Below are 18,798 nucleotides of genomic sequence, written 5' to 3'. Positions count from 1 at the left end.
ATCATTCTCTGGTTTTGTTTAGATGGCTTACTCTGGACAAGCCCACTTTTCTCTCCACTCTCTTCTCTCTGGGCTTCTGGGACTGAATCCTAGGAGACACTTGGGCACAGATAGGGGCTGTTACCAACATAGGGTGAAAACGAGGTGTGTGAAGCCCCCAGCAGCCCAGGCAGGAGAAGGTCGTAGGACAAGTGACACTAAACGATACCAACCACTTTGGAAGAATAAACCTGTCCTATACTGATGAATAAGGAACAGCCTTTTCAAGGAATTAGAAACATTCCATTAATGGAAAAAATAAAAATCAGATGTGCTTACAGAGGAAAAATTCTTTTTTTCCTCTGTAAGAAATTATTCTTTCTACAGAAATTTTCTGTAAGATATCATTGGCCCTATCTGGAAGGGCTGACCCCCTTGGCCAAAACGCATTTTCCAGCCCACTGTGCCAACAGTTTAATTGTGCTCCCTTGAAATAAAAACTGTACTTGAATGTGCCAGCAAACTGTGGAGAGGGGCTGGCACAAGAGCAGTAAGACTGTCCTACAGCTAGACTGAGCAGGCAGTCACTTAAGAGGTTCAGATTTCTCAACTCTATGTTTCCGTCCTCACCAGACTTTAATGTTGCCCAACCACTCAAAGATTTATTCCTCTTAGAAGTGCTGGCTGGCCTCCTTCATGCCCTCCCCCCACCCCAGCTACTCCAATTTGGGTTTGTTACTCTCCTCCCGAGAACTCCAGGCTTCTCTCTCCTACAGTGTTCTTCACAGAGCTCTGAAGAACTAAGGAGAAAGGGAAGTCTGGCTGTCTGGCACATTGTGAGCACTGAATAAACCTTTACTGCAAACCTCCCCTCCTTGCAGATGCAAACGGGATACTGTATGATACTGGAGAGAGATTTCATCTGCTCCACAATTTCACCAAAGGAGAGAATGGCGGGGGGAGGATGACAACCGCTTTGCCACGCTGAGCCAGCGGCTAGATGCTGGGAGCGACCCACATTATCCCTCTCGAGGATGCACTGTGACTTTGTTCCAGGGCCACAGCTGCCTGTGAACTTTGCTCAGTCTCCATTTCACTTGTGTATCTTCCCCCACAGTCCCACTAAATACCAATTTTCAGCTGAAACTGATTAAGAGGCCCTAATGATGAGGTGAAATGTCAAGTGCTCCTCTGTTCTAAAAATATGCATCCAGAATACTTCCCAGATGAGAGAAGACACGCTTCCCTTTGATTTCGAGTTGGAAGGATGACAGAGTGGAGGCAGCAAGTATGATGAAAAGAAAGGAATACGCAAGGTGACAAGTTCCCATCACGCAGAGAAACCAACAACAGGGAATCAACAAATTATACATGCACGTGGGCACAGCGGCATAAACAACAGCCATGCCACCTACGGCAACTGCTGATAAAACACAGCCACCTGCTGTGCCACCCTGGGCTCTCACAGGACCCTTAACTAATCTTGGATGAAATACAAGCCTCTAGGTCCAGCATTCAGGGCTGGTACCCTTTGGAGAGCAAAAAACACACATGTTGGCCATCAAGAGCCATCAGTCTATTAAACAACTAAAGAAATCTGTTGCTACTGAACTACATTGTGCCTGGTATAAAAAGGTCTCATTCCTTCTTAGTTTGTGATCTCAGCAGCAAGGGTAGATTAGTTTCCTGTCGCTGCCATAACCAACTACCACAAACCAGGTGGCTTGAAACAATAGCCATTTGCATCTTACTGTTCTGGAGGTTAGGAGCCCAGAGCAAGGTGGCACCAGGGCTGGTTCCTTCTGGAGGCTCTAAGGGAGAATCTGTCCCATGCCTCTGTCCCAGCTTCTGGTGGCCCTAGGCATCCCTTGGCTTGTAGACGTATCCCTCCCGTCTCCCACTGTCACGTGATGTGTGTCTCTGTCTCCAAATGTCCCCTTTTTATAAGTACGCCAGTCATATTGGATTAGGGCCCACTCTAATGACCTCATTTTAACTTGGTTGCCTCTGCAAAGATCCTATGTCCAAACAGGGCCACATTCTGAGGTTCTGGGGGGAGGACTTTAACATGCCTTTTTTTGGAGGACACAGTTCTGCTCATAACAAAGGAGCAGGCCCCTTTCTATGAAGCTAGAGAAAACGCAGTGTACGCATCCATGCCCAGATCATGTTCTGCAGAAGTGGGGGGTGGGGGGCGGTGGAGCAGTTTTTCGGAAGTTCTACAAACATTGATTCAAATTTCATTTAAAATTACATTGAAACCCCATCACATAGACTCAAATGGGATACACATCATTTATGAACACCAGGGTACAGCGTGTCCTTCCAGCATGAAAGCTGTGTTTGGGGTTTTTTCGTTATTATTTTTTTTTCCTGTTCAGGCCCAGGAATGAAACTCCTTGTGCTACCTCTGGGCATATATTCAAACTTCTTAGTAGGTTACTGATTAAAGATGATTGTCGCTTTATGCTGGTCTTCTTGGAATTCGAGGCCTATGCTTGAGCAAGGGTGTAAGTGTGGAAGTGTACAGGCAAGAGGTTCCTCGAGCTTCACACAAGCGCCCAGACGCCTCTGCTCAGGCAGAGCTCGCACTTGTCTCCATGGCTGATCGCGTAAGGGAACATGTGGCATAATGACAGGATGACACTGGATAGAAAGGATGGCGTTTCCGCAAAGTCTGGGTACGTGACTAGCCAAGGCTCCTCAGGTTGCAAGTGACAGAAACACAAGTCCATCTAGTTGGAGGGAAAGGGGAACTTTGTGGGCTATTCCACAGAGTGTCTCTTCTCCTTCTGTTCCTCCCTGTACAATTTCCCTGTGGAATTTCCTCGGTGCTCCTGTTGGGGCTGCCAGGCATTGGCTCACTCACACATAGTTCAACGCTCTTTGGCCCACTTTCCTGAACCACAGAACCCAGGAAGCTAAAACTACGTTTCCCAGATTTCCCTAGGACTAAGGTCCCCAGGTGGCCTAGGCTCCTCCTGAGTGAGGTATAAGTGGACAAGGTGGTAGCCACTGCGAGGGAGGACGCAGGCTTGTGGAGCAAGCTGGAGGCAGAGTCACCTGGTTCTTCAGGACAGCTCTGGAGGGCGTTCTAGGGTCCAGTCCTCAGTGACATTGGTGCTGCAGTGGATTCTGTCGTCTGCTACCGAGAACTGTGACTGATACAGCATGACACCAACCCTCTGGTATGTACACTGGTGACTCTTAGCCCACAACTCTCTCTGAAGCTGAGACGGATACCGGGCTATCCCCCAGACAACCCCAACTCGATGTCCCACAGGTCCCTCAATCTTCATAGATTCCAAACCAAACTCATCACTTACCCCCCAAGACTGCTGTTCCTCTTTCCTTTATCTGGTGCTACCATTTTCCCAGATACCCAAACCAAAATCTGAGACTCATCCGAGACTTGTCTCACTCTTTCACCCCCAATTTTTCAATTAGTGACGGCCCTACTTCCTAAACATCTCCAAATGTGTCCTTTCTTCTTGCCTTGCCATCTCTTACAAAGAAAAACTGTTTCCTAGCTTCAGTCTCACTCCAGTCAATCCATCCATTCACACTTCCTCCATAGTGATCTCCCAAACACTCAAATATGACCATGTCATCCCTTTGCTTGAACGTATTAAATGGTTCCCCCACCAGTATTGTGGTTTCAAGCTGGATGAATAGGGACACCAGAGGGGCATGTGCAGCAGAGGTGGGCTAAAGACTCACCAAACCATTTTCTCTTTCTTCTGAGAACACGGCCCAGCCTCTCTTCCAGTTAAATGGCTTAGTTATCAGTCAGACCCTACTTCAAACACTGGCTCTGCTATTGTATCCGTTAGCCCTTGCCACGTAACAAACTACCTTAAAACTTAGTAGCTTAAAACAATCGCCATTTGTCATTTCTTGTCATTACAAGTCTTCAGAAGGACTGGTGATAAGGCTGCTCTGAGCTGAGCTCAGCTGCCATTAGCTGGGCTTGTTCCTGCATTGGTACCACAATTGGTCAGCTGGGGGCTGTCTGGTCTAGGATGGGCTCAGCAGGGAGACTCACCCCTGCTCTGTGTGGTGTCACCTCTGCCAGCTGGCTAGTCCAGACTTGTTCCCACAGCAGAGGCAAGGTCTCAAGACAGAGCAGCAACATGAAGGTAATCCTGAGGTCTAGGGTCTGGATGACCCACCCTTTCACCACATTCTCTCAGCCAAAGCAAAGCACGGGGGTGGGGAAACAGACTCTAGCTCTTAATGAGAAAGGCTACTTGCAAAGAGGCATATTGCAAAGGGAGAAAATAAAGAATTGTAGCCATGCTCGCAATTAAAGGAGCACAGCTACGCACTAGACATGTGACCTTACGTAAGTTTCCTCAACCATAAAACAGGGGAAGCAACACAGACCTCACAAATGAGATTTGGAGGTAAGGTAAAGTCTTTACCAGCGTGTCTGGCACATAGTAAGTACTCATTGATCCTTGACTGCTTTCATTTTCCACATCTCCCGGCAGGGTTTACCATTGTGCCTTTCATGTGGTTGGTATAAGCTCAGGAATCATTTGTGGAACAAATGAACCACACACCTGGCTGGAACAACCAACTATAACAATGGTCTTTTAACGGGTCATCCTGCTCCTGGAGGCAGCACAAGCCCCCACTTCTCACACTTGGTCACGGGCCCGTTTGGAATCATCTATCCAAGCTTGACATCGAGGCCTCTTAAAATAGACCCTCCAGCTGTTCAAACACAGCCTGTTCTCTGTTCATGTATGAGAGCAGAAGAGCACAATTCATGTCCCTCTAAATAAATGGACTGCAGCAGTCCTTCCAAAGGAGAATGTGCATGAAGCTTGCTAATTAGGACATTCCAAACTCCCGTTTCCAGCAGATCGAAAATCACCCAGAGTTATGCTAAGAAATCTTCTGCTAATTTGCCATGTCTATGTGATTGATTGATCATATTAATGGCACTAAAGTTGTACACTTCCCTTCAGTGGTCCCTTCCCACACTCACTCTGGGCTTGATTATTGAATTTGCTTTGGCCCATGGAGTAGTAGCACAGTTGACATACAAACATAGGTTGGAAACGTGATTGCTTTTGTCCATGTCTTCTTTTTATGGACCTGTGTCACCACTATGAAAATGTTCCAGAGTTAGCGTGCTGGAGGGATAGGAAAGGTGTACGGACGAGAGCTGAATCACGCCAGCCAAAGCCATGTTAGACCAGCGGGGACCCAGTGACCACAAATATCTGAGTGAGGCCAGTCAAGATCAGCCACACCTGTCACCTTAGCATAATGACCCAGTCAATCCACTGACTTACAGAAGCAAATAGAGTTGCTGTTTTAAACCACTCAGTTTGGGGATGATTTGTTATGCAGCAGGAGTTAACTGATACACGTCCATGAGGATTATCATTATCAGTTCTATCATGAGCTCTGTCTCTTTGATGTGCACTTTAGGAGGAAATTTAAAAAAAAAATGAGGCGTTACATTCATATCCATAACCCAGGACAAGATCCATTTTGAAATTAACTATCTGGGCTTCTAAGCTGGACTTGAGTTTGTTTCAAATCCCACAGGAAAAGGGGGAGCACTTGGAAAAGACAAGTCACCATCTCACCATTAAACTGCTTTTAAGTGTGATTTACTCCGAGGCAAGGGAATGAAAGAACAGGAAATATTGGCTTGAGTTGGCATCAAGATTTGCTGGCTCTACTCCCAGATCTACCATCAGATTTGAATGATGACACTTAGTACTGCCATGCCTCAATTTCCCTGGCTACTCTATAGGGACTGTTTGAGTTTAATATGAGTAGAAGGCCCCAAGGGCTCTGCATAAAAATTACTATTCTAAGCGTAAGTTATTTTAGGGTTATAATTACATGGCATGCATTTGGCTCTCTATTATCTGACTAATGAATGGGAGCCCCAGCATTAAAAAAAAAGAAAATATGCCAAGTAACCAATACTAAAAGTCTGATATTGAATTCCATTACGGTGAAAAAAAATATTGGCAATAAAGCTACCTTTCTAATTATGTCTCATTCAGACTCACATCGGTTTACGTCTCCTGCACGCATGCCAGCAGGGTAGAAATGCTTTGGCCACAGATGATCCATAAACTGACAAGTGCATAATTGAGAATTGACTGATAGCCAAGTTCTACGTGGCAAGTGTCGGTTAAGTAACTGCAACCTTCACGTCCCCATTTTCTTGTCCAGAATAACTCCACATTTCCCCTGCTTCCCCTTCATCCATGTGACTCCTACATCTCATGTTGCTCAGACAACGCTCACACTATCTGTCTTTTGTGTGTGTCTCTATGTCCACAGCCTCTAGCAAGAAAAGACAGAGATCCTGGTTCCTCTGTGGACACCCATTGACAAAGGATGAAAGAGTCTCTGCTCCTCGGGGACCAGCTGGGATTTTCATAGTCCCTCAATTAAATGTAAATTTCCAGAATAAATAATTTGCTTAGCTCTTTTGCAACATCCCAGGGGATCGATTTCCAGTTACCTCATGGAGTAGCACTGAATACACACAACTAAATTAAAGTACAAATATCGGCAATAAAGCAAGAGTAGAAGTCGCGTTCTCTCTCTCGCTTTGCTCTTGCTCCCCTCAGATCTCTGCTTAAATGTCACTGTCAAAGGAAAAGCATTTGAACCCTTATCTAAATTAGGTCCTACTGCATCTTGAAGGCAAGAACAGAAAGTAATTATCCTGTGTTTACTTACATATGTAGAGTCACTCACCCCCACTAACATACACAATCCTGGAGGGCGAGGATAACTCGTTTTGTGTTTAGAATTGCTGCCCACAGTCTGACTCAGTGCTTGGCACCTGGTACATAGATGCTCGATAAATTAATGAGAAAATGAGTGAATGGATAAGTAGCTATATCTTGAGGACCAATCGTGATCAGTTGTAGGGCTTCACAGAAAATGATTCTGAGGCTGGAAGATTTCCACGATCTATTAAAAAATCAGCCCTGGGTCTAAAATCCGGTTTCTCAATCCTGACACTATGGACCTTGGGGCTGGATGTCTGTTTGGCGGGGAGCGGGGTGTGTGTGTGTAAAAGTGTGTGTGTGTGTGTGCAAGTGTGTGTGTGTGTAACTGTGTGTGTGTGTAACTGTGTGTGTGCGAGTGTGTGTGTAACTGTGTGTGAGTGTGTGAGTGTGAGTGTGTAAGTGTTGTGTGAGTGTGTGTAACTGTGTGTGTGCAAGTGTGTGTGAGTGTGTGTGTAAGTGTGTGTGTGCAAGTGTGTGTGAGTGTGAGTGTGTAAGTGTGTGTGTGTGTGTGTGTGTGTGTGTCTCCTGCGCATTGTAGGAAGTTTAACAACATGTCCGGCCCCTACCCACCAGATGCCAGGAGCTCCACTCACTACCCCTTCCCACCGACCCACACAAGTTGTGACAATCAACATCTCCAGACATTGCCCGATGCCCCTGGGCAGGGGGGCAAACTTGTTCCCCTCCCCTCTCAGTTGAGAGCTACTCATCTAAAGGGTGAAGGGGGGTTGGGTATTATTTTGGGAGCCAACTATTTGCCAATATGACAATAGGGCACCATGAGGAAACTAGAATATTTTTGAGGGGGACGGGGAGACTCTAATACCTTTTATGTTCTATTAAAGATTTTTGAAAACTGTGTTCTTGGAATCCTAAACCTTCTAGGAATCTGAGAGGGTGAAGCTTAGCTTTAGGAATGTGTTGCATATTTATTAAATCTGTTTCAAACACTCTGAGTTATGAGTGCTATTGTTTGTCTGAAGCCAGATTTTAATCTTCTTTCCCCCCCCAAATTACACCCTCCTTTTCCCTGTATTTAATAACCCCTTCAGAAAGCACGTACTCCAGAATCACCAACTACAAGTAGGAAATCACTCACGCTTGCTTCGTGATGGGCTGGATGGAACAATCTTTTAAAAAAGGCTATTTTATTATAGCTTAATAGCCAGTCTTCCAAATAGAGATAATAACACCGAACCTCCGGTACCTCTCATGGCTGCGAGGAAAAGCAGAAGACATGCTGGCAGAGCACTTGTAAAGGGCAGAGCGATGTGCAAATAGCTGGGCTTTTGTGAGCTTCTGTAGTCCCCTCACATGACTTCCTCACACTTTATCACAGGGCACATCAGTGTCTGGTTATCTGCCTGCACTGGGTCCTGAGTCCTTCTAGGGCAGTGCCAGGCTCCGTGCTGGGGCTCCAGCACCAAGTTCATGCATGTGGAATATGCAATAGATTTGTTATGGTCTCCACCTGCCCAGCATCCACTCTCCCTTCTCGTGGGAACAATGCTTCCCCCCATTGCCTGTGGTCTTGGTGGGACCACCCATCAACGTGGACCCTCCCGCAGCGCAATAGGGAAGAGGGTCCAGGGACCTCAGACAGTCAGACACTTCTAAGAATTGGAATCGTGGTCAAAGTGACACAAAGAGACAGACAATGGTTGGTCCTGATTTATCCCCGCCACGGCACCCCGAAGCAACTGCTCCCTTGATCCCTAAGTCTCCATAGCTGCCTCTTTCCTGTCTGTTCTGAGACGAGGCTCTTCGGTTTTTCCCAAGAGCTACCCTATCTGCTTCTCTTAAATGTTGCCCCTGCTATGTTGGCCAGAGCTGGTCTCTGTTGCTGACAACCCGAGAGCCCCCACCCATTCCTCACCCCTGACCTCCCTTCCATGATGTTGTCATTGCATCAGACCCCCCTCACCATGACATGGGCCACCAACTCTTACACCAGCATAAATTTGACTTTATTACCATGTGATGTGTGTAGCATTAGAATAGCCACTTGTATCTAAAAAGATGTAACATAAAGATTCTACGATATGAAAATAAATTCCCAAGTTGCTCTCGAGCAGTGTACAGATGCATGGAAGCTGTCCCATGACACAGTATGTTGATAGAGACTGTTTTGTTCCAATATTACCCATCCTACGAAACGCTCCCTTTCTTTCAGCACATAGCAAAGGACAGGAGTCCAGGTTTTTTCCGGCTCTTTGCACAGTAAGTACCGAAAGTAACTTTCACCATTTCAGAACTTCCCCTAAAATTCTGCCTGACGGATGTTACAAAGGTGGCAGAGGTCTCAGAAGAGGCTCTCTTTCTCGATTAACTGAAGACAGTACCTAGACACAAGCCCACCAGAGGAACAGCATTACAATTTCATGCCTCACCCTCCATTTCTTCTGAAGGGCAGGTGGTTACAGAGGCTCTGTAACTGATGCGCCTGTATGGGAGCCTGGCGAGGCCTGCCTGCCGGCGGAATTTCATGTATTTATTTATTTTTAAAATAACTTTGAAAGATCAAAATCACCACAGCAGAATGGGAAGTGGGCTTGCATTAGTTATGTAAGAAACTGCAAGCTCCAGACCGGCTGGTTTCATAGTTTTGCATCTGAGAATGAAAAAGAAGCCCTGCCTTTTTAAGTGTGGGGGTAAGGATGGGGGTGGAGGACACACATTCCCGGAGGGGTGAGCAAAGGCTCCTAAGCCTCCTTTGCACGATCAGCTTATCACTGTACCTTTCTAGTCAGGTGAACTTCATGCTTCAGTGTCCAGTTCTTTCTTTGTCCTTTGGCTGTTAAGAGGTGGGAATGCGATGGCATGAGTACACTTAAACACATTCCAGGGTAATTTTCTTAAGATGAAAATTTTGCCTCTTTGCTCCCCTTCTAATTTCAGAGTTTCTTCTCCACTTGCCACGATGCAGGGAGAGAGTTCTAGTTATGGCCCCAGCGATGTCACACATTTCCAAAGAGAATAAGAAAAATCGACACTTGGGGCCCTGCACGTGGCCACCGCCCACGTCTATAATCCTGAGATGTGAAGCATCGTTCTGCTGCCCCACCTGGTGCGCTGTGAGGGCAAGACATTCTCTAGGGCTGTCAACGGGGTCACATTCCACGCACAGGCATGACCGTGGAGCCAGCCGCAGCTACAAAGCACCAGACAACTGCACTAGTGATAACCGTACATCCATGCCCTGGGCAAGGAGTGACTTCAGAAAATACGTGGCAGGATGGAACATGCTAGTGAGGAAAGAAGTCATCTTGAAGCAAACCTCTGCAATGAGTGTGTGAACTCCCTGATTCCCAAGGTCCCCTTCCCAGCACAGGTTCATGTGCACTGTGCATATACAGGCACCTGACCCTCCCATTTGTCAGGAGCCAAGACTTCAGAGGAAGTCTCTGGTCCAAACCACACTTCCCCATTCGAGGCCAGCTGAGGGAGAGAGCGCGTCCAGGTAGCGCCCACAGCTAACCCATTCACGTTGTATCGGGTTGTTTTTTTGTTTTTGTTTTGCCAGAAATTAATCAGAAAGCATAATCAACGAGAGAAGTCTTCTAAACCCTTCTAGAAAAGAAAACGAAGCCACCCAAATCACATTGAGTCTCTGGTCCTGGCAGGGCCCTCCTCTGCCTGCTGAATGCCAGGCTTGCCTCCTGCCAATCACGACAACTCCTGCTGCCTCTCCCTCTGGCTTGGCAAAAGGAATGCAGGTCTTTGGCAAATATGCTTTCAAGTTTCCTGAATACAAATGACAGAAAGAAAGACAGATGAGAAAAGAACAGGACAGGGGAAGGAAGGGAAGAGAGAAAAAAAGGCAGAATCACATTCCACGTCTCAACTGAGAAGGGGGCAGGGGAGGGAGGAGACGGGTACATATCAAGAAGAGAAAGAGAAGATGGGAGGAAAGAAGGGGAAATGCTGGGGGATGGGAGAAGGAAGGGGAAGGAGGAAAGCTAAGAGAAAAGGGAGGACGCTGAGAGCGCAGGAGGAAAGGACGGTCCAGAAGATAAAGCACACTTCATTTATTTTCCACCTAACATACTTGACTTTCGTCAGGTCGTAAGCAGAAACTGGCTGAGAGATAACAATTGTGTGGTTTATTTTATTTTACTTTTTTGAAAGTCTTGTTTACTTCACTCTTAGAAATGGATCTCTGGGTGGGGTGATCCAGTGACTCAGCCTCACTTAAAAGGAGCCCCCCCTCAAATCCAGGCAAGCGGCATTTCAGGAAAGACGCCTCACTCACTGCCAGGCCTGGGCAGCAGTGAGGGTTAGCAGGACACAGGCCCTTCCCCCGCCACTCCGTATTCCGTGGCCAGCAGGAGACCCCACAGGACACAGCGTGTCTTTGCCATTTAGTACCCAGCCCGGGAGAGGAGGCTCTAACAACCCTCAAAGCGATCTTATTGTCTTCCCGGGCATTTGTGCACCCTTTAATAAACAATGACCTTAGGTCTTTGGGGGGAAGAAGGAGAGAACTGCCAATAAGAGATTTAATTTGCTGTAATCAACCCCTCTTAGCATGCAGAGTCACACATACGAGTAAAAGAATTAATCTCCACCAGAAAGAATTGCCTCTTCGGTGTTATGAATCTAATCGCTTATGAGGCTGAGTCGGCAGTTTGGATTTAGGCAGAGCTCTCAGGAATAAAAGCCACAAGATCAGGTTTCCAATGCGACCTGAATGGTACACTTCATTGAACTGGGGAGTCTGTGGACTACAAAGGGGATGGAATGCAAATAAAGGCATCCTGCCCATTTCAGACACCCCCACGCTGGAAACATTTAGGGAATGAATAAACAATCGCGGGCCTCTGGGCTGCCTGTGTGCGATGTTCCTCCTTGACGCCACTCTCTGGGGTGGATTGTCAGATCTGCCAATCATCTCCGGCACCCCTATTATACTTGGGAAATGTGTTTGCTCTGCGTGCACCGTTTTAGAATCCTCAGAGTGGAATTTCATAGCCCAGCAATGCTTTTTGCCTTTGACTTTCTCCTAAGCAGGATTTATTGCTTCCAAGACAGATGTGACTTGAATCAATTATGCCTTTTAAGTAGTCACTCTGAAAAGCAGCCTTCAGATTCTCCGGGATACCTTTTGCCTGACTTCATTCAACTTGCAAGCTGATGTCAGAGTATTTCATCAGACTCTAATACTATTAAGAGTCCTTTGAGTAGGGACCTGCGCAGGCTTTTATACCAACCAAGTTAAGGGATGTGGTTACACTCTTGAAGAGTTTACATCCTGCAACACGCAAACAGATCGGACATCTATTAATATCACGGAATGCAGCCCGAAAGGAAAGAGCAATGTGGAAGTTATATTTATATTCTGTTGCCCTCCTGTTATGGATGAACTCAGAATATGAAATAAGCACATTCATTCATCTTTGGAACTGAGGTAAGAGGCACTGTCAAAAAGGGATGGAAAATAACTGAATTTCCAAAAATGCTCCCTAAAGACTCTCATTAAAATTAACATCTCTATAGATGTCAACTTCAGAACTGAAAAACCACATATCACCCCTGGCCATCCCCCAGATGTTGCTGTTCCTTAGCATTTTATAAGGTTGGCAACACTAATCAAGTGGTGCTTTACCAAGAGAGCATATTTCAGAGGTGCTTCTCATTGACCAGTCTAAGTGGTTATGACTTAGAATCATAACCACAAATAATGTTGCAAAGAGTTGGTAGTTTTGGAAGACAAGAAATGGGGGCAGGAGGGTATTTTTAGACTAAACTAATCACGGTCTAACTCATCCTATATTGGTCTGAAAGACAAGAGCAGGAATCTTCCAGTAACAGGAGGCAAAAGAAACAATGTCCCCAGATACCACACTGCTTTCCTACCTGATTTTTCATGATTTGGGTGTTTGCTTTTTTGTTGCTGTTGTTGTTTCTTCTCTCAGGAAGAAGACCCAACCTATGGTCCTTTTAGAGTATGTGACTTAGGGGGGATAGCCACCATATATTGCTCCATTTGATCTAGATATTTCAGTGAGACAATTCTAGCAGGCTTTGATTTAGAATCAGGAGAGAAAAAGATAATAAAATGTTCCGACATAGTAATCACACTTATATTGGCTATTTTAGTCCCAGGAGATTAAAAAACAAGGAAAAACTTGCAATCGACGCTACTAAGGATAAACGTTGTCAAATGAATTCAGCATTTAGAGGGAGAAAATATTTCCTTAAGCAACATTCAACGTTGTTGCGATCCAGTTCTAGGCGCCAGTAAGCTCAGATGTGAAGAAGAGGTAAACAGATGAATAGCTTTTATTCCCCTAGATTTTGCAAACTGGAGTTTACACAGTTCCCTTGGCTGGGGTGCTAGCTATAGGATTGGATCCAGGCACCAAGGAAAGCTAATCCTTTCAAGAACAATTGGCTCTCTTTTATTTAGTAAATTGTTCTAAATTTCCCTTTCTTCGGAGTTTTAAAAATGGCTGTTGTAGCTTCAGAATCTTTCCTTTCTCCACCAGACAGGCTCAGGGAGAAAGGAAAAGCTTCATGGGCCACTCATGATAAAGAGGAGAAGGGACAAGGTGACTCAAAAAGAAAGGCTTTGCATAATTTGGACCATCTCAATTTAGGGGCTGAAAAATCCCATGGGGGCAGCTTCAAACATTGACAGGTGAGAAGTGCATAAAAGCCTTGCCAGTTAACATCTTATTGGTACAAGTTCCAGACTTCAGGATTGATTTAAAAAAAAATCAAACATAAAACGCCACCATGGTAGAAACAGAAGCAAAGAAACCACAGTTCAAAATCGGATACAGAGCGGAACGCAGGAAATCACCAACCATGCTGACCTCACTGCTATTGAACAGAAAACCAGCTCAGGAAGAATGCTTCAGGGCAAATTAATACAAATTCACCAAACCCAAAGGACATTTTCTGAAACATTTCTAGACACTGAAGAGGTAGGAAAGACAACAAAATCTAGCTCAGTTTGGCTTCACTCACATAGAAAGCCAGCAATTCTTTTAAAACACCTGGTGTTTGCCTATCAGCATATCTGGAGAGACCCACCAAAAAAGCCAGAAGGAGTCGAGGGTCTATTTTTTAAATATTTCAATAAAAATAGTGCACAAGGAGAAACCTTAAAGAACAACATCTTAACAATAGCATGCAATGAGCTAAATACCTTGTAATTCATCTATTGTTAGCATTAAACAACGACAATAAAAAACCCAAGCCAGTGCTGACTTGCTTACTGGTGGCCCATCAAACGTACCGCAACATTCATTAGTTCCAGAGTGACGCTGTTTGGAATAACACTGCTCGACCCAAAGCCTCTGCCAGGCATCAATATGCCTGCCAAGTTTGTATGAAAATGGTTTTCGCTTTTCCAAGGCTAGTGGGAGATCTGTTAAATTCTCAGAGATAACACATGTATTCTTTTTGAGCCCTATTACTTTGACTTAAAAACAAGCTATTTCAACACTACATCCCAAATAAGATCGAATTGGAAACACAGTATCAGAATGTCTGATACATGGATATTTATCACAACGGCAGTTTTAAAGAAGTGTGGTAGTTGAACATCTTTGCACAGATTACGCCAAAAAGAAAGCGAGAAAGGAGACCACCGGCCGTACGTATAGAGAATTTGTCGATCTCGGTACCTGAGCATCCATGAGGAGATGCCTCATCAGTATCATGGAACTTTTCAGAGTCTCCTTCTCAGCGGGTAGAAAGGGGTCTTTGTCCTCCTCCAGCGCCTTCGACTTGGTGACAATAAAATGGGATATCTGGTCATTTAGGGTGTGCAATGACTGCACCGCTGCAAAAAAAGAGAAAGAAGAAAAGTGGAATTGCAACAGGTAGCTTTCAAAGAAACATTGGCTAGTAATTTTAAACGGAAAAGCGAGAGTGTGCCTAGAAGGGACGAACCAGGCAGCTGTAAAGAATCCCCCTGATGGAGCCATGAATCTCTTCAGCATATGCTTTCAACAGCGAACAAATATTTACTGACCACTCTCCAAATGGGCAAGCCTATATGGGGTGCTTGGGAATATAATCATGAGCAAAACCAGACATGATGTCTGCCCTCGTGGAATGTCCAGTCTCGTTGGGGAAACTGAAAATAAGCAAGGTAGCAAACACTTCTAAGAAGATGAGTTTATGGTGTGTTTGTAAATCACAGAGATTAACGGGATATGAGGGGACAGCCCTAGACTAGATTTACATTTGTGGTAGCAGAGTTGGCTATTTGACCTCTAAGCAGATGGCCTCTGTCATTAAGGTTTATGAAGGGACAGTGGCCATGTTTTCCAACAAAGGCCACATGTGTGCTGGGAGGATTATTTATTCTCTATAATTCCCATAGAACTTGCCATCTGACAGGTTATAGATGTCAAGATTTCATTTATTTGTTATGCGTGTTGCCTCTGTCTCTACTTTCTCCACAATGCACTCAGAAAAGCAGAATGTTGTTGTTTTTTAATCTCTTTGTTCAGAGTTATGTGAACAAATGACTAGAACAATGCCTGGCAAATAGAAGGTGCTCAATAACTATCGTTGAACTAATTTCCTTATTTTCCCTTGGATTAAAATTTTCTTTCCTTATAGAATTTCTATAATTTTCACGTGAACCTAGCCTTTCAAACCAAAAATAAGCAAATCCTAGGCATTCTCAGGAAAGCCCACTGCACTAACCACAATTCTGAGGGTGAAAAGAAATCATCAAAAACTAGTACACACAGGAGTTCCAAGATGGTGGAGTACATAAGCCCTGTTCTCACGTCCTTCTGTGAACACATTAAAATCACAACTAAATTATAGAAAAATCAACCTTGAGAACCATCTGAAGTCTAGCTGAACAGAAGTCCTGTAACTGAAAATATAGAGAAGCTGAGTGGAGAGTGGTAGAAGGGGCAGAGACGCAAAACAGGCCCCAAACATCCATGTGGTGGTTGAGAACCGGGAGGGATATCTTGGCCATGGAGGTCCCCCCAGAACAGCGAGGCACCCCAGGCCTCTCCTCCAGACTCCCCAGCCTGGAGTACTGCTGCTGGGAAGAGGAGCCCCCACAAAATTTGGCTGTGGAAAACAGTGGGGATTCCCAACATTCGGGTGGGAAGGCGGCGGGAAACCCAGACGCCCTCCTACACCTCCAGCGCACAGACGCATTCACTCGCAGGCACTCACCTTGGGCACCAGCAGAGGGACAGTGACTTGGGGAGAAGGGGTTCCTTGGAGACATATGGGGAGCAGACTGAGGTGTGTGGCTTTGGGGGAAGGACTGGAGGACAATCAGCATTTTTCCAGTGAGGCGTCTACTTCTGTGCAGCTGCAGCAGGTGGGAGCCATCTTTCCTTATGTTTAGCCCACCCCCTTCAGGCCAAACCTGAATCTGATTGGCCTGGTGAGCTCTGCTGCTCTGCCCTGCTGACTCACCAACTCGAGGCACTTTCTAATGTGCAGCCAGCCCCGCCCACATTTCATTGTTCCTTGGAAAACTATCAGAATTCACTGGCCCCAGGTGGATGGCGACGGGCCTCGGTGTGCTCTGAGATTTTGCTGAGTTGCTCCAGGTTCAACACTGGCACCAAACCAGAATCTACATTAACCTGGTGACCACAATTCTTCCCATTCTAGTGACTCCCTGAGATGCTGCCTCACCCAACTTGTATATCATACGAGGCTTTATATGTGGCTAAACCTTAACGGAGCTGGCAGATGGCAGGCAGCTGACCTCCAGGTGTCCTGGCTTTTTGTGGAGTTACCCCCGCCCTGGTACTGGTGGCAGTGGACTTAAATTCACAGCGAGGCCTCTCCCATGTGCCTTCAGGTTTAGCACAGATAGCAAACAATAGTGGATTGCTTTATAGCTCCTACCAGGTAGTCCCCGGCCTGTCACAGGCAGTGGCTGACCTGGGCCTGCACCAGAGCCCCTCCCATGAGAACCAACATACTTGGAGGTTGGATTCAGAACACAGCAGAGCACTGCCCAATTAGCCCCACAAGTGGTACACACAAAGAGTGGTCTCCATAGGCAGCAGAGCCCACTGGGGCAAATTCCACTCCATGTGGTAAGCCCCCCACAAAGCAGCCCGTAAGCTGTGGATGTATACATAGATTAAATTATCAAATCAAAAAATAGGGGGGGCTGAATGGATAAGAAAACAAAACCCTTACATATGCTGTCTACAAGAGACTCACTTCAGATTGAAAGATACATTGAAAGATACACTCAGACAGAAAGTAAACGGATGTCAAAAAGATATCTCATGAAAATGAAAAAAAAAAAAAAAAAAAAAGCTGAGGTAGCAATACTTATACCAGACAAAACAGACTTTAAAACAAAGGCTATAAGAAGAGACAATGAAGGAAACAGTAATCCTACTTCAGGGTATTTATCTGAATGCTACTTTGAGGGAATATGTGCATCCCTACCAGCATTCATTGCAGCATTGTTTATAATGCCCAAGATGTGGAGGCAGCCTGGGTGTCCCTGAATCGATGAACGGATAAAGAGGAGGTGGTACTCATGTACAACGGAATATTGCTCGGCCATGGAAGGGAATGGGTTCTTGCCATCTGCAGCCACATGGATGGGCCTGGAGGGCATTATGCTGAGTAGAGTATATCAGATAGAGAGAGACAGATGTAATGTGATTTTGCTTATATGTAGAATCTAAGAACAAAATTAACAAAACAGAAACAAACTCATAGATACAGAAAACATTTTGATGGTTGCCAGATGGGAGGGGGTTAGGGGTGTAAGTGAAAAAAGGGGAAGGGATTAAGAAGTACAAATTGGTTGTTACACAGTAGTCATGGGGATGTAGGGTACAGCATAAGGAATATAGTCAATAATATTTTAATAACTATGCATGGTGTCAGATGGGCACTAGATTTGTTGGGGTGATAGATGGGAGGGGGTTGGGGACAGGGTGAAAAAGGTGAAGGGATTTAAAAGTACAAATTGATAGTGACAAAATCATCATGGGGATGTAAAGTAAAGCATAGGGAATATCATCAATGATATGGTAATAACTATGTACAGTGCCAGGTGGGTACTAGACTAGTTAGGGGGAATCACTTCTTAAGTTACATAAATATCTAAGCACTATGCTGTACACCTGAAATTAATAAAAAGCAATAATTGAATATCAACTGTAATTGATAAATTTAAAAAGGGGGGGGAGGGAAATAAGAGGTCCAAATTTCCAGGTATACAGCAGATAAGTCATGAGGATGTAATGTACAGCATCGGGAATATAGTCAATAATATTGTGACAGCGTGGTACAATGTCAGACGGTTGCTGGGCTTATCACGGTGATCACTTCTTTAGGTATATAAATGTTGAATAACTATGGTGTACCCCTGAAGCTAATATAATATTGTATGTTAGCTACATTTTTAATAAAAATATTTGTTAAAAATTAAAAACCTGGAAAAAAACAACAACCTAGTATACATAGCATGATTGTGAGGACTGCTGCTACTGACCTTGAGGGAATAAAAAGTTCAGGTTACCCTCTGGCTGTGAGTAACTAGAAAACTGTACAATATCTTAGAAAGAATTATTTTGTTTGAATGACAGACAATGCATGACTGAGATCCTTTAGCAAAGGGAAAAAAAAAAGTTGAGTCTTATCATCACCAGGCATTCTGGAAAAAATAGTCCAGACTTCAGCTGAGAAAGAGGAACCCAGGGAGAGCCCAGCAATCTCACTGAATTGAGGGGACAGAGATTGAAAAGGGTAAGTTTGCTAAACTTTGCCAGACAGAGTATTGCAGAAAAGGCAGTTACACAGAGATCTCCAGAAATCTGCATAGGGGTCCATTTGAGTTATTGGCTAAATCTCAATCCTGTGTGTGGGTAAGATGAAACCCTACATGACCTGGCAAGAAAAAAATTCCAGGAGATGACAGTTAAAGCTGGGGAAGCTGGAAGCCAGATAATTCTAAGAGATCTCACGAGACCACAGATTGTCCGCATGTTCACCAGCCAAAGTGAAGGGGCTTTGTTGGAATACAGGGCACGTTCAGTAGGGATGGCATTAGATATGAATCTAAAAA

General features: G+C 45.0%; 1 protein-coding gene across 4 annotated transcripts in view; it reads right to left on the bottom strand.

The window, feature by feature from the left end:
- The window catches only part of KAZN (kazrin, periplakin interacting protein), a 1,016,124-nt gene that overhangs the window by 766,559 nt on the left and 230,767 nt on the right, over nt 1–18,798 (bottom strand). For all 4 annotated transcript variants that reach the window (XM_088790136.1, XM_088790131.1, XM_088790132.1 and 1 more), the window contains exon 2: nt 14,393–14,550. In XM_088790136.1, the coding sequence (XP_088646262.1) occupies nt 14,393–14,550 (158 nt within the window). The remainder of the gene's footprint in view (nt 1–14,392; nt 14,551–18,798) is intronic.

Source organism: Rhinolophus sinicus, chromosome 14 (assembly GCF_057876585.1).
Source record: "Rhinolophus sinicus isolate RSI-liver-muscle chromosome 14, RSI-T2T, whole genome shotgun sequence".
NCBI classification, from domain to species: domain Eukaryota; kingdom Metazoa; phylum Chordata; class Mammalia; order Chiroptera; family Rhinolophidae; genus Rhinolophus; species Rhinolophus sinicus.
This window is presented reverse-complemented; position numbering and strand designations above follow the sequence as displayed.